Source organism: Oncorhynchus gorbuscha, linkage group LG22, assembly GCF_021184085.1.
Source record: "Oncorhynchus gorbuscha isolate QuinsamMale2020 ecotype Even-year linkage group LG22, OgorEven_v1.0, whole genome shotgun sequence".
Classification (NCBI taxonomy): Eukaryota; Metazoa; Chordata; class Actinopteri; order Salmoniformes; family Salmonidae; genus Oncorhynchus; species Oncorhynchus gorbuscha.
In genome coordinates, this window is record NC_060194.1 from 31,748,623 (window position 1) to 31,765,308 (window position 16,686).

Sequence of the window (16,686 nt, forward strand, 5' to 3'; positions counted from 1 at the left end):
TTCTGCCGACCAATTACAACGTGGTATTACAGTACGACGGCTCGTGGATCAACTATTTCTATGGGTTCTACATCGTGGAGCTCTGGAGTTACACACCGTTAACTATCGATCAACTGCTGTCGCTGTATCAACATTCAACAGTAATTTGACTAGCAGTAGACACTGTACGTTATAGCTTGATTTTTACCCATGTCAAAGGAACGGAATATACATGTGCATATCCACGACAGAAGATAGTCTTGCAATTTGAACCACAATGCTTGTTCTCAAAGTCATTTGATATTGCAAAGTGATGGGAAATATTTCTATTTAAAAAGAAAAATGGTGAGTGAGTTATTAGGCTTCCCCCTTCCCAGTTCTTTTCGTATTGTCTTGCTGTCTCTGTCAAATAGTAAAATAGCAAGAGCCTTGCTTTTGTTCAACTTGGTTGGTCAAGAGATCTGTAGGATTAGAGGGTGATTTAAAGGGACTAACTAATGCGCCACTACTCTATTCTGGTTAAATTTAGAAACAAGCCATGTCGCAATCGCATATACCACTGTGTCACACAGTGTCAGTGGCTCTGAACGTACTCTCGTTGTTCGAAATGAGAAAAGCGATAACTAATTACTTGTTGGAAATATATATATTTACACATTTTACAAGTTTTGAGTTATCAAATATTGATTGACTAAAATGTTTATTCTGAAAACTATTTAGCTTACAAAACACTTCAAATAGAGTGACTGATTAAGGTACCTAAAAGCCTAATCATTTATCATTGCTGAATGGAAATTAAACATACCAAGTATCCATTCATGTCAAATGTGGTTGCATCAGGTGCAATGTCATGCACTGCAGAACCAAAGCCAGCTGTGTTTGACTGCAGGCTGAGGAGTCCTGTCCCGTGGCCCTGTCTGAGCTGTGTCTGGCCCAGGTGTGTCTCAGCCTGGACTCCCTCTGCAGTACGCAACCAGATGGCTCCCTGAGGCTCAGCTGGGCCCCACTGCTCCCACAGGAAATGGCGGATCAGCTACTGCACAAGATGGCTGCCCAGGGTGAGTAGGGAGGGCGGGCGCCAGAGAATGTTCAACAACAAAACACACAAATGGAATCAAATAAATGTAATGGTTAACAAACCTGCTATGGGTTTAAAAAAGGGAATTTCTATTCAATGTGTTGATTTTACGTAATTTTTTAAAACAAGATATTGTTGTGTCAACCTCCTGGTCATCACTGTTCTCGTCCACATTTTAGCCTTGCCTCAAGTTTTCACTTCTTCTTTTTTCATCCCCTAGGCACGCTAAATGACAGAACAGTCGGTATCTTCCGCAGCTGTGAACAACTCCGTCTGCGCAGAGCTTGTGTCCGCTCCTCCCCCCTCTCTGCAGAGGCCTTCCGTTTGGCCCTCTGCCCTCACCGGCTGCAGGAGCTGGATGCTTCTGGGATCCCTGGGGGCCTCACTGGTGCCCACATCCTCTCAGGCCTGGCCTCCAACCCGGAGTGCAGAGCCAGCCTGCAGAGGCTCACACTGAGCAGGCTCCAGTTGGGCTGGATGTCCCTGGAGGTGAAGGAAGAGCAGGTAGGCTTCAGCTCTCTGCAGGGCCTGAGGACACTTAACCTGGCCAACACAGACCTCACAGACCCCTTCCTGGAGGACATCTGTACTCTCCCACAGCTAGAGGTCCTGGACATCTCCAGCACCCTCGTCACGGAGCTGAGCGCCCTGCTGGGTTGCCGGCTTACCCTGAGATCCCTGACTGCCCACGGGCTGAGGCAGCTGGACATGTCACCCGCCAGAGTGATCTCCATCCTTACCCAGCTCCACGCCCTCAGGCACCTGGACCTCTCTGACGACCGCTTCGTCTCTGCACCACCATCCGCAGAGAATGACGAAGGGGGGGAGGGGGATGAAGCGGTGAGGCTGCTTCTGGAGGAGGGTTCTGGGATTCTCCCAGCACTTGTGTCTCTGGATGTGTCTGGAAGGAAGAAGGTGACTGAAGGGGCGGTCACTGCCTTCGTCGAGGGGAGGAGAGGGCTTTTGTTCCTGGGGCTTCTGGCTACTGGGGCTGGCTCCTGTGACGTTCTGTCTGGGAAGAATAACTTAAAGGTGAGGTGACCACCTGGGGGGGATTTTATTGTTCATTACAAAAAATGCCTCCTACTTCCTGCCATCATTTACTTGCTTTGGTGGATCTGAGACAGCTGTGAAGGTGTAAGCAGTAGTTTCAGCTATGACCTATCCAGGCCTATCAGATATGTGCAGAAGAATGAGGAATTAAGTCGCTCTGGATAAGAGCGTCTGCTAAATGACTTAAATGTAAATGTAATGAATAAGTGACTGACGAATAATCTTCTTGTGTTTGTCTTCCAGGTGACCGGCGAGGCCAATGAGAAGCAGATCTGTGAATCTCTGAGGAGGTACAGAGAGAGAGAGTGTTTCACACGTGAGGCCCTGGTCCATCTCTACCAGCTGACTAACGACATGTACGACCAGACCAGACCAGACATCCTGAAGGTAACGGTCGGAATATGTCTGCATATGAAATGGCTGAAATTGTGGTTGTTGACATAAGCATTTATACAAAAAGCTTATGTACTGCTTATACATGTGCTATGTATGGGTCATGAATGTGTTATGAAGTCCTAATGTAGGTACCCTTCTCTCCTCCCTGTAGCTGGTGTTGGGAGGGATGCAGAACTACTCAGAGTCTCTCCATGTCCAGCTGGTGGCCTCAGCCTGCGTCTTCAACCTGACCAATCAAGACATGGCTGTGGGCATGCCCCACCCCCTGCTCAGCGCAGTTGTGCATCAGGTGCTGGAAGCCATGAGAAGCTTCCCCAGCCACCAACAGGTTCGGGCCCATACACACACACACACACGCACACACACTTTAACATGCACTACATGACCAAAAGTATGTGGAGACCTGCTCATCGAACATCTCATTCCAAAATCATGGACATTAATATGGAGTTGGTCCCCCCTTTGCTGCTTTAACAGCCTCCACTCTTCTGGGAAGACTTTCTACTAGATGTTGGAACATTGCTGTGGGGACTTGCTTCCATTCAGCCAAAAGGGCATTAGTGAGGTTGGGTACTGATTTTGGACGGGGTTGATGTCAGGGCTTTGTGCAGGCCAGTGATTTAGATATGGACCTTTCTTCGTGCATGGAGTTTTGTCATGTTCTATGAGCAGAATAACTGTATTACCTCAAGGCCAGCCCCCGAGCAATTTGAGTTCCAGTCAATGAGGTTCAGCCTCTCTCCATTTGAGAAACAGCTAGCATGATGCACACACAGCAGAGGGAGAGAGCAATGACGTGGTGCACAGATCTGCACATATGTGATGTAGTACACAATTTTCAGGGACCACTTTTGGCTCGTGAATGCTACTTTCAGAACTACTGGCTAAAAAAGTATACAAAAGTAATGTAAGGGACAGGTCTCTTTAAGGGACATTTAAAAACATTCTAAACCACCACTGAAATCCTTTAGGCTTACTCATGACGCTGAAATCTCCAACCATTAGAAAATTACTTTAAAAAATAATAAATAATAAATAATAAATAATGGGCTAATTTTAAAGCATAAAACACAAATTATCACACAGAGTTGGCTACACTCTCTCCTGTACCCATACAAACATCTAAGCCAAATACAATATAAAGTAATACTCTACTGTGTACCGGACGGCAGTAAGGATTGCCACCGAGCTCACATACCCACTCAACCAGGAGTACCCTACCAGCTCTGACTTTTTTTTACCAGATAAATTGACTTGAGAACACATTCTCATTTACAGCAATGACATGGGGAACAGTTATAGGAGGGGAGATGAATGAGCCAATTGTACATTTGGGATGATTAGGTGACTGTGATGGTATGAGAGCCAGATTGGGAATTTAGCCAGGACACCGAGGTTAACATCCCTACTCTTACAATAAGTGCCATGGGATCTTTTAGTGACCACAAAGAGTCAGGACACCCGTTTAATGCCCCATCCAAAAGACAGCACCCTACACAGGGCAATGTCCCCAATCACTGCCCTGGGGCATTGGGATATTCAACACCACTTCCAGCAGCATCTGGTCTCCCATCCAGGACCAACCCTGATTAGCTTCAGAAGCAAGCCAGCAGTGGGATGCAGGGTGATATGCTGCTGGCCATCAGGCCACAATACAGATTTTATGTACAGAAAACCTGCCAAAGCCCAGAAATCATTTGTCCCCACCAGTATCAGACAGTTAAACAAATAACTCTGCTCAACGACCCCCCCCCCCACACACTCTCATTTATCTGAACTGTGAAATGTTCCTTATCCAATGGACTGAACAGTACATTTGAAAAGTCTACAGAGCCCTTGATATTTTCCAAATGTTGTTACGTTACAGCCTTATTCTAAAATTGTTTAAATTGTTTTTTTCCCCTCATCAATCTACACACCATACCCCACAATGACAAAGCAAAAACAGGTTTTTAGAGATTTTAGTGAATTTATTCAAAATGAAAAACTTAAATATCACATTTATGGTGTATTGTGTGTCGATTTGAGGAAACAATTTAATTAAATCCATTTTAGAATAAGGCTATAACGTCACAAAATGTGGAAAAAGTCAAAGGGGTCTAAATACTTTCTGTCTAAATACTTTCTGAATGCACTCGTCCCCACTAGTTGTTTCTTGTTGTATTGCTTGTGATTTACATTGTTGTGTTGTTACAGGTTTGGGTTTTTCCATTTATGTTTTGAGGATGGACTTTTAGCACGTATAGCTCGTTAGCACGTAGGGCGCAACAATTGGTATCACTTCATTAGTTCATGTGTTATTCCTGGGCTGGTTGCCAACTCAATAGTGGGAAGGTGTTTCACCTGTGCTGGCCCAGATGCTATTTAAGAGTGGCTGGCCCAGTTCTCCAGTTGTCTTGATAGATGCGGAAGGTTAACACATTTAGTTGGCTCGCCCTATTTAGATTTCTAGACAAGCAAATACTTTATCTGATTTTGTTTTGCTCTACCTTCTTGGTTTGCTTCCTTGTCTTTAAGTTTGGTGTGGGTTTTTCCTTTGTTTGCCTCGTAGTGGTCAAATGTAGTTAGGTTCCAGTTGTGTGTTGCTACAGTAGTCAACTTTCATTGGACATCCCCATGAGTGTATTTTAGAACCCCTCCTAAAACCCCACCTGTTTTGTTTTGGTTGTTGTCAGTGACTCTTTGTTAGTTCCCCCTTCAGTTTGAGCAACATTATTTGGTTTTCTAGCTGGGGAACATAACAAAATGGGGGCTCATCCGGGACCTTGTTTCCCATGAGTATGTGCTGTGCCCAGATATTTGAGTGTTCAAAATACACTTTTGTAGTAGAGTTTATAGCCAGAGGAGTTATAAGATTGGTGGAATAATTTTGATAGTTGTATAATCACACATGCTTGTAAAATAAACATAAAGCCATGGACTTTAAGCTGGAAGCATTTGTGGAAAACCCTACATGGGAGATGCTAGATAAATGTACAAAGCCGAATCTGACAGTCCAAAAGCAGTAGTCAGAGTTTATCGGTACTGCTTTGGTGGAGGAAATCCTCTCTTAGAGAGAGGCTGATGAAAAGGGTGCTACGGGTAGTAGAGTACATCTCATAGAGGTGCAACTAAGGCAGTTAGAACTAATGGCAAAGTAAGTGAAAAAATTTGATCTTGAACAACAGAAATTAGAGTTGGGGCACAGGGAAAGACAAAATGAGCGTGCAGCCAAACAACGAGAATGTGCAACCAGACTAGAACAAGAACAACATGCGCATGCCATTTGATTAAAAGAGATGGGGGGGGAACAAAATGGCGCCGTAGAGAGAACACAGTGTTTCAGCGAGCTCTCGTGGCATTCGTAAATTTATATTCTTACATTAATCTCCTAGCTTGAAAAAGTGGTAGAATTGGCTAAATAAGTTACCATATAATGAGTCTTGACGACTATTTATAAAAATCTCCGACAACATGCCCAATAGAACTACTAAGAAGTCGACCAAAACCACCACCCCTGTGGATGTGCACGAGGAGCTAGCTAACGTTAGCGAAGCTAACACCATTGCGGACCCAGGCACAATGGACCTGATAATTCAAAAGATGACTGATAACATTACTAAAGTGATCGATGCTAAAATAAGAACGGTCTTGGAAGCAATAGCAAGCCATTCAGCCGAAATACAGAGCGTTGTGAAACGTGTTGTTGAGGCGGAAGGAAGAATTGCTGCAGTGGAAACTTCAACTACATCTATGGACGCTAAGATAAAAGCACTTGAGAAACAGGTGCGCGAAATGGCGGAGCACATTGACGACTTGGATAATCGAGGACGCAGATGCAATATTCGTGTTGTGGGACTCCCGGAAAATTCTGAAGGGACACGTTCAGTAAAATTCTTTGAGGAATGGATCCCTGGCTACCTACAAATGGACACTAAGGCTGGTCGTGTGAAGCTGGACAGAGCCCATCGCTCTCAAGCACCGATACCGGGCCCCAATCAGCGCCCACGGCCGGTGGTTATAAAGTTCCACAACTTCACCGACAAGCAGCGCGTCATGGATGCGGCTAGAAACATCGGTTCTGTTGGTAGTCAACATAAAAGTCCAAAGGTCTCATTCTTCAATGATTACTCCACAGCGGTTGTACGAAGACATAAAGCGTTTGATGAGGCGAAGGCTCGACTCAGGAGAATGAAGATGGACTACGCACTGTTGTACCCGGCCACATTGAAGATTATGGTCAACGGGTCACCTAAAAGCTCTACACACCTGAAGAGGCTGCTGCGTTTATTGACTCTCGGGTAAATAACTCTAAGCTGCGCCTCCACAGCATTGGATAACTTTGTTTATTTTTGGTTGAATCTGATCATGAAACAGTGGTGTGAGTCCTCACGTACTCCAGCTCAGTAATATTCGTATCTTTATTATTTTTCTTGCTAAAGTAATAGCCACTATAGCTCAGGCTGAGATATGTGTGAATCCATATTGGTGCCCAGGCTTGGTTTTAGGTGGAATAGCCTCAATCTTCTTCTATTGATTTTATTTTCCATATATATAAAGGATGAGGCTATTGAGCGGCAATGCGGACTTAAGAGTCTACATTTGAGAGTGGAAATCCCCTGTATGTTAGCTAGTGGGAAAACCCCTTTTGGATCTTTACATGTTTAATTTTTGGGTTCAGTATAGTTCGAGTTCAGGGTTCATATTTTTTGTTTATGCTCAGTGAGATGGAGGAGAGTTCAACACATGGAAAAAAGGTACCACCCCACTTTTACAGTAGGATCCAGTCTGAATATTGAATGGTCAAGATGCAATGGCAGATAACAGACTGCGTGTATGCACGTGGAACATTAGAGGAGCCATAACCCCATTAAGAGGAAGAAAGTATTGTCTTTTTTGAAAAAAGAAAATATTGATATTGCCCTGTTACAGGAAACCCATTTGGATGATAAGGAGCACTTGAAATTACAGCAAGGAGGATTTGGTCAAGTGTTTTTTCTCATCATTTACATCCAGAAGTAGAGGGGTAGCAATTCTGGTGAAAAAGAACTTACCACTTAAGGTCTTGAATTGTGTGAAAGATAAATTTGGTCGCTTTGTTATAATTAATGGTACTTTACAAGGGCAGAACATTTCCATAATGAATATTTACTTCCCCCCTGCTCACCCCCCTGATTTCCTCACTAAAGCATTTCTAGACTTTTCAGAATTAAACTCAGACACTGCAGTGGTTGGAGGAGATTTTAACTGCTTGTTGAACCCCTTATTGATAAGTCTCCCAGCGGTATAGCTTCACTCTCTCCTCAAGCAAAGTCACTTACAGCTATTTGTGATGATCTGGGGTATGCGGATGTCTGGAGAGCTTTCCATCCCTCCAACAGAGAGTTCACTTTTTCTCTGCACCTCATGGATGTCAGACTAGAATAGACTATTTTTTTATGCCCAGGACGTCTTTGCAGTCTGTTTTATCTGCTAGGATAGGAAGCATAGTCATATCTGATCATGCTGAGGTGATCCTGGACATAAAACTCAACGGGGCATTCAATCGGTCAAGACATTGGAGGTTGAACACAACCATTCTTAAAGACCATACATTCACATCATATTTTATAACAGAGTTTAAAGCATTTTTCTCTATTAACTCTCAATCAACAGATAACCCCTCGCTCCTTTGGGAGACCTGTAAAGCGTATGCCAGGGGTCTGATTATGTCATACACAGCTACTAAGAGACGGAAAAGCGGGAAAAGCAAAAAATGTTAGAGGGTGAATTAGGAACTAAAGAGAAGGACTACATTAAAACGCCCACTCCTGCCCTATTAAAGGAAATATCAGTCATTAGATCAACGTTAGACTCTCTCCTAACACAGGACGCTGAAAAGAAAATGAGATTTGTCAGGCAAAAGCTATATGAACATGGCGATAAGCCAGGAAAGTACTTGGCATACCTAGCTAAAAAGAGGGCTGACTCTCAGTCAATTGCTACTATTACTGATTCTGATGGTAATCATTTATATGAAAATAAATTGATAAGTGACTCTTTTAAGAAATTTTATACAAACCTTTATGCCTCAGAACTGCCAAAAGATGCACCCAAATTAATGGAGAACTTCTTTGGTAAGATTGAGCTCCCTACTATCTCCGAAGAACAGAGGTCCCTCCTCAATGCCCCTATTACCAAGGAAGAGATAATGTTCGCAATTAAGAATCTGCAAAATGGTAAGGCCCCAGGACCAGATGGGTTTTGTAGTGAGTTCTATAAAGAGTTCCATGGCCTGATCCTTGAGCCATTGCGTGATATGTTTAACCACTCATTTTCAAATGACCAACTCCCTCAAACGCTGAGAGAAGCCAACATTTCACTTATTCTCAAAAAGGGAAAATGTCCAGAGTCTTGTTCCTCGTACAGACCAATTTCCCTTCTGAATGTGGATAGAAAATTGCTTTCTAAAATTCTAGCCACAAGATTAGAGGACTCATTGCCACTAATTGTGAAAGGAGACCAAACTGGCTTCATTAGGGGCCGTAAGTCATGCAACAACGTCAGGCGGCTTCTTAATGTAATTCAAGCCTACCAACAAAGTGCTGTGGATGGTCTTGTGCTCTCCCTAGATGCTGAGAAGGCATTTGATCGTGTGGAGTGGTCTTACCTATTATTTGCTCTAAATAAATTTGGTCTGGGGGACAACTTTATAAAATGGGTGAAAGTTTTATATGATGATCCTCAGGCTGCTGTCCTTACTAATGGGCTACGGTCAAATAGCTTCCCTATACACAGAGGTACCAGACAGGGCTGTCCTTTATCCCCCCTCCTCTTTGCACTCGTTATGGAACCACTAGCCAAGGCCATCAGGGTAACGCCTGCTATACAGGGGCTGCTCATTGGTGATGTTCACCATAAAATAAGCTTGTATGCTGATGATGTCCTGATATTCATCTCTAGTCCCGAGACTTCAATTACACCTCTTATTAATATTATTGAATTATTCAGCGGATTCTCAGGCTACAAGATTAACCTTACTAAGTCAGAGGCTATGCCACTTGGTAGCCTGCATTCTGTACCGAATACTTCTCCCCCCTTCCCTTTTAAATGGTCTCCCTCAGGTTTCAGGTATCTGGGTATATTTGTAACTCCTAAATTCCAGCTAATGTACAAAGCCAATTTTGTTCCTTTGTTTGATACAATAAGACAGGATCTGGAGCGCTGGAACTCCCTCCCCATTTCTTGGTTGGGTAGAATATCCCTCTTGAAAATGAACGTTTTACCCAGACTACTTTACCCAATCCAAATGATCCCAGTATTACTCTCCAATAAGGTAATAAAGGATGTAAATGGATGGCTAAGTTCCTTTATATGGAGTAAGCGCAAGCCAAGACTTAAGATGGCAATATTGCAGCTGCCAAGTTCTATGGGCGGCTTGGACCTGCCCAATATCAAGTTCTATCAATGGTGTGCCCACCTTTGTTATATTTCTGACTGGATCACAAATGATGACTCCTCTATTTGGTTAGACATTGAGACTTCTCTTTCAAAATACCCCTTACAGGATCTTTTATTTTTCAGAAGTTTCAAGTCTGTAGAAGAACACTGCAATAATCCAGTTACACTTAACACACTCAAAGTATGGAGGTCAGTTCAACGCTTCCTGGGAAGGTCCAAACTAACCTCTGCTCTTACCCCAATTCTTAACAACCCAGATTTCAGCCCAGGATTGCTGGATGCTGGCTTTAACTTATGGCTTAATAAGGGCATACGCAGGCTAAACGACTTATTTGCTGATAAGATTTTGTTGTCATTTGAGCAGATGGTTGAGAAATATCGACTCCCAAAGCAGGACTTTTCCGCTTCCTACAAGTAAGACATTATATTCTGGAGAGCACCACCTTAATTGGTAACCCTGATGTGTCTGTCATTGAAAGAATGCTTTTTTTCCCACAAAGGAAGATGTCTGTTTTATGATACTTTAAGGTCCTTTTCTGCTGTCAACACACAGAGGGTGAAACAAGTGTGGGAGAAAGAATTGTCTGTTACTATTGACGAAGAGATGTGGGAGGACATTTGGAGATATGCAAAAACAATATCTATATGTAACCGTACTAGAGCAATCCAATTAAGAATAATACACAGATTGCATATATCCCCAAATCGCAGACATGCTTTTAGCCCCACTTCCTCTTCCCCTCAGTGTCTCAAATGCAAAACTGATACAGGCACCCTAACACATTGTTTATGGTCATGTACCAAAATACAAAGATACTGGTCTGGTGTCCTGCAAGAAATTGAAAAGATCCTAGGGGTTGATCTAGAATTGGACCCAGTTTCTTTACTGTTGGGTCTCCCTAGTAGGCATGTTACTTCTGTCTGTAAAAGGAGGCTTTACAACATCCTTACCTTCGCAGCGAGGAAAAACATCCTTTTACAGTGGATTAGTGATAAGGTTCCTTCTATTAAAGACTGGCATAAGATACTATTTGAATGGGTGCCTCTGGAATATCTGACATGTACATTGCATTCTAAAACAGACCAGTTCTACAAAGTATGGGAACCTTATCTAAATTATCTAGAACCTGAGGTATCAACCATTATGCTGCAAGGTTTCTCTTAGAATGGCGGGGATCTATGTATTTCAGAACTACACTGTACGTTCCATGTGTGGAACCTAACCTCTTGGTTTAAACTGAGCTTTTTTGTTTAAATTTCTGTTTGTAAGTTTGTTTAAAATGTATGTATTGAGAGACGCAATGATGGTGATGGGGTGAGAGAGGCACAGAGCGGGAAGAGAAATGGTGTACGTATGTATGGGTGTGTATAGGTGGGTGCGTGCGTGCGTGTATGTATGCATAGGTGTGTGTATATGCATGGGTATATGTATGTATGTATGTATGTATGTATGTATGTATGTATGTATGTATGTATGTATGTATGTATGTATGTATGTATGTATGTATGTATGTATGTATGTATGTATGTATGTATGTATGTATGTATGTATGTATGTATGTATGTATGTATGTATGTATGTATGTATGTATGTATGTATGTATGTATGTATGTATGTATGTATGTATGTATGTATGTATGTATATGCACGTAGATATGGGTAAGTGGGGGCTGTTTTACTTTTTGTTCTGTGTGCTTTGTCTCTGTATCTCTTAATATGGGTGAAAATTGTGAAATTTCAATAAAAATACTGTTACAAAAAAAAGAGATGGAGCTGGCAGTGCGACAAAGGGAGATGGATCTGGAAGCACTCCAAATCCAGCCAGACCATCCTGCCCCCTCAACAGAGTTTGATCTTGGTCGAAACAGCCAACTTGTACCGCCTTGCAATGAGAAGGATGTGTATTTTACTCTGTTTGAGCGGATTGCCACATCCCTAAAATGGCTGTGAGATATTTGGTCACTGCTCCTCCAATGTGTTATTTTGGGAAAAGCTCCGCAAGTGTATGCCGCTTTATTTCTTGACCAGATTTCAGATTATGACACTGTTAAAGCTGCTTTCCTTTGGGCTTATGAGTTGGTAACATAGGCATACAGACAACAGTTCTGTAAATGACTAAAGACATAATCATAAAGCCATGTTGAGTTTGCAAGGGAAGAAGCATGTCTTTTTGATGATCAAATCAAATTGTATTTGTCACATGCCCCGAATACAGCAGGTGTAGACCTTGCCGTGAAATGCTTACTTACAAGCCCTGAACCAACAATGCAGTTCTAAGAAAATAGAGTTAAGGAAATATTTACTAAATAAACTTTAGTAAAAAAAATATAAAGAACACAATAAAGTAACAATAATTAGGCTAAATACAGGCGGTAACGGTAATGAGTCTATGTGAGGGGGTACAGGTTAGTCGAGGTAATTTGTACATATAGGTAGGGGTAAAGTGACTATGCATAGATAATAAACAAACAAAATCTTCAACATAGAATTGCTACCAAAAAGAGTTTACTGAAACTTGTTACAAATGACAGTCACCTATGATTAACCAAATTATATTTTGAAAGAGGAAGCAAAATACTTTAAGCATATGTTTTCGTTTCAGTCTCCTCCATCTCCTCTAACCGAAGCTAATTGTATAGATTTTGTTTCTATAAATAATGTAAAATGAACAGCCATACAGAATGACACATGTGAAGGTGAAAATACAGAGGGGGAACTTCTTGGTGTAATTAAAGCCTTTAAGTCCAGGAAAACTCCAGCACTGGATGGTGTACCAATTGTTTGATATACTCAGAGGACCATTATTAGCATGTTTTAACCACTCCTATGTAAATGGAAGATTATCAGACACTCAACAAGAAGGTCTGATTCCATTATTACTGAAACAGGATACAAGTGGGAAATATAAAGAATTGGAGGCCCCTTAAACTTCAATGTTGTGATGCAAAAATTCTAGCAAAATGTATAGCGCATAGAAATAAAAAGGTATTGTCTGACATTCTAATCGGACAGGTTTTTTACACGGACGATACATTGGAGATAATATAAGGCAAGTACTGGAAACAATATAACACTATGAAAAAATTGGGAAAGCAGGCCTTCTATTCATAGCGGACTTTGAAAAGGCTTCTGATAAAGTACAACTGGAGTTTATGTATAAATGCCTGGAACATTTCAATTTTGGAGAGTCTCTTATAAAATGTGTTAAAATAATGTATAGTAACCCTAGGTGTAAAATTGTAATTAATGGCTACTTCTCAGAAAGTTTTAAACTGTCAAGAGGAGTAAAGCAAGGTTGTCCACTATCAGCATATCTATTTATTATGGCCATCGAAATGTTAGCTATTAAAATCAGATCCAGCATTAATATCAAGGGATTAGAAGTACAGGGCGTAAAAACTAAGTTGTCATTGTACACTGATGATTCATGTTTTCTTTTAAATCCACAACTTGAATCCCTACACAGCCAGATCATTTTTCTAACCTCTCTGGATTACAACCAAATTATGTGTACTATATTACGTATTGGATCACAAAAAACTTTTACTTTACCATGTAGTTTACCAATAAAATGCCCTGATGGTGATGTGAATATACTCGGTGTACATATCCTGAAAGAAAGAAATGATCTCACTCCAATACACTTTTATAGAAAGTTAGCAAAAATAGATCTTGCTACCATGGAAAGGTAAATACCTTTCTATATGTGTCAAAAATCACCCTGGTGAACTCTTTAGTCATATCCCAGTTTACCTATTTGCTTAAGTCTTGCTTACACCTAGCCAACAATTTTTTTTATTATATGAGAAAAATTATAACATTTTATTTGGAATTGCAAGCGAGACAAAATTAAACGGGCCTATTTATATAATGAATATGAATTTGGAGGGCAGAAATGATTAAATATTAAAGCATTAGACCTCTCACTATAGGTTTCAGTTATACAAAAGTTATACTTAAATCCAAACTGGTTCTCTAGTAGATTAATAAAAATATCTCACCCTATGTTCAAGAAAGGCCTTTTTCCCTTTAGTCAGATTACAACCTTTCACTTTCAGTTATTTGAAAAGGAAATAATCTCTCAAATATCACTATTTTTAAAACAAGCCATAGAAAGTTGGTTGCAATTTCAATTTAATCCACCAGAAAAGACAGAACAAAAAATACAACAAATATTGTGGTTAAACTCAAATATACTTATTGATTAAAAAAATACATATTTTTATTTTCATGCCAATGTCATGCTCACAGGCAACTATATCATTCATTTTGGGAAATTATTTTTATGGAGGGAAGGTCGTGCCAAGTCCTGTCAATTGTAAAGAACCCAGAGTAGAGGAACCTGATGTTATCAGAGAAGTACCTTAGAGTGTTCCCAGCGTGTGCGGTTACACATACTATGTCTAAGAAAGTCACCAGGAGCAAGTCGCAAGTCTAGTATTGAGGAGGATGTCAGCGTTCCCACCATGGTCAATCTATCTGAGACGTTTATGAGTGATCCTGATTTCGGTAAACCTCCTGAGTGACTTACAAATTGGTGCATTGGTGCATTCACCTTATGACATCCAGTGGAACAGTCACTTTACAATAGTGCATCTAAATCTTAAGGGGGGGGGGGGGGGGGGGGTGAGAGGGATTACTTATCCTATCCTAGGTATTCCTTAAAGAGGTGAGGTATGGTGTTCTTTGGATGCAACTCAGCATTCTTTGTCCTCCAAACACGACGAGTTGAGTTTTTACCAAAAAGTTATATTTTGGCTTCATCTGACCATATGACATTCTCCCAATCTTCTTCTGGATCATCCAAATGCTCTCTAGCAAACTTCAGACGGGCCTGGACATGTACTGGCTTAAGCAGGGGGACACGTCTGGCACTGCAGGATTTGAGTCCCTGGCGGCGTAGTGTGTTACTGATGGTAGGCTTTGTTACTTTGGTCCCAGCTCTCTGCAGGTCATTCACTAGGTCCCCCTGTGTGGTTCTGGGATTTTTGCTCACCGTTCTTGTGATCATTTTGACCCCACGGGGTGAGATCTTGTGTGGAGCCCCAGATTTTTACCCATTTCTCAACTTGTGAGTTTTAGTATTCTGTCTGTAATAAAACCCTTTTGTGAGGAAAAACTCATTCTGATTGGCTGGGCCTGGCTCCCCAGTGGGTGGACCTGGCTGCCAAGTGGGTGGGCCTATGCCTATGTCATGTGGAATACATAGATTAGGTCCTAATTTATTTATTTCAATTGACTGATTTTCTAATATGAACTGTAACTCTGCATGTTGCGTTTATATTTTTGTTCTGTGTATTTATTTATTTATGCATTATGTGGTGATGCTTTGCTGATGAGTTTCCTGAAAGGGACACAACAAATTATTATTATAACCAAAGCCTGTGCTTCCCCTTTTCCAGTTACAGAAGAACTGCCTGCTGGTGCTCTGCAGTGACACCATCCTTCAGGACGTCCCTTTTGACAGGTCAGTCTGTCCATAGCCTGGTGAATTGAAATCAATCTAAATCAATTCAATCGAAACCTTGAGTTATGTGTACAGATCTTAAGTTAGGGTTAAGTCCTAGGTTTTATAGGATCTCACTGCTGTGTCCCTGTCAGGTTCGAAGCAGCCAAGCTGGTGATGAACTGGCTCAGCGGTCACGTGGACCGGACCCTGCAGAGGATGGCTGTGGCCGTCATCTCCATACTAGTGGCCAAAGTAGGTCCCCACCCTTCTTTAAATGCATTATTTCCTCAACCTTATCATCTCCATACAAGTTGGCAAAGTAGTTCACCCCATACCCCCATGGATCCCATACCCCCCATGAGTGACCCCATACCCCCCATGGACCTGAATTTTTGACTGGGAATAGGATTGATGTACTGGACTCCATGGGCAGTTGGCCGTGGCTTATGTTGCTAAGATCATTTGTTGAAACAGTTTGTCTCTCTGCAGCTGTCTACAGAGCAGACCACACAGCTGGGGGCAGATATATTTATTATGAAGGTAAGAAACTGTCCCTCCATTTCTCTCCCCCTCGCTTCATCTTTATCTCTCTCCCCTCACCTCTACTTTATCTCTCTCCCCCTCACCTCTCCTTTCTCTCTCCCCCTCACCTCTCCTTTATCTCTCCCCCCACCTCTCCTTTCTCTCTCCCCCTCACCTCTCCTTTCTCTCTCCCCCTCACCTCTCCTTTATATCCCCCTCACCTCTCCTTTATCTCTCCCCCTCACCTCTCCTTTATCTCTCCCCCCACCTCATCTTACCCTCCTTTATCTCTCCCTCCCTCATCTCACCTCATTTCACCCTCCCCCACCTCATCTTACCCTCTTCTCATCTCACCCTCTCCACCTCTCTCATCTTTCCCCACATCACCTCACCCTCTTCACCTGATCTCACCCTTTCTCTTCCCCCTCACCTCACCTCACCCCCTTCATCTCACCCTCTTTCCCCCCACCTCATCTTCCTCCCTCTTCCTCATCTCTCCCTCACATGATCTCTCCTCTTCCCCCCACATCATCCTCACCCTCTTCCCCCTAACCTCATCTCACCCTTTCTCTGCCTCCCCTCACCTCTATCTCTTCTCTCACTCCCCTTCACCTCTCCCCCTCTTCCTCTCTCCCCTCACCTCTATCTCTCCTCCTCTCTCCTTCTCACCTCTCTCTCTCCCCCTGACTCCCCTCTCTCTATTCTCTCTTCCCCCTCACCTCTATCTCTCCTCCTCCCTCTCCTTCTCTCCCTCTCTCTCTCTCCCCTGACTCTCTCTCTCTATTCTCT

The 16,686-nt window shown here is 42.3% G+C and overlaps 1 protein-coding gene across 8 annotated transcripts in view; it reads left to right on the top strand.

Moving 5' to 3' along the window:
- The first annotated feature begins 24 nt into the window (after positions 1-24).
- Positions 25-16,686, top strand: part of LOC124009816 (protein zyg-11 homolog) — a 27,952-nt gene continuing 11,290 nt past the window's right edge. For 5 of the 8 annotated variants that reach the window (XR_006834323.1, XR_006834322.1, XM_046322001.1 and 2 more), the window contains exons 1-8: positions 26-324; positions 869-1,037; positions 1,278-2,089; positions 2,354-2,497; positions 2,658-2,834; positions 15,329-15,393; positions 15,528-15,627; positions 15,865-15,915. Coding sequence is in view for 5 of the 8 variants with exons in the window: in XM_046322001.1 (XP_046177957.1) it covers positions 322-324; positions 869-1,037; positions 1,278-2,089; positions 2,354-2,497; positions 2,658-2,834; positions 15,329-15,393; positions 15,528-15,627; positions 15,865-15,915 (1,521 nt within the window). In the remaining 3 variants the exon portion in view is untranslated. Of the gene's footprint in view, positions 325-868; positions 1,038-1,277; positions 2,090-2,353; positions 2,498-2,657; positions 2,835-15,328; positions 15,394-15,527; positions 15,628-15,864; positions 15,916-16,686 lie in introns of all 8 variants that reach the window. The other 3 variants (XR_006834321.1, XM_046322000.1, XM_046322004.1) reach the window with 1 other exon arrangement.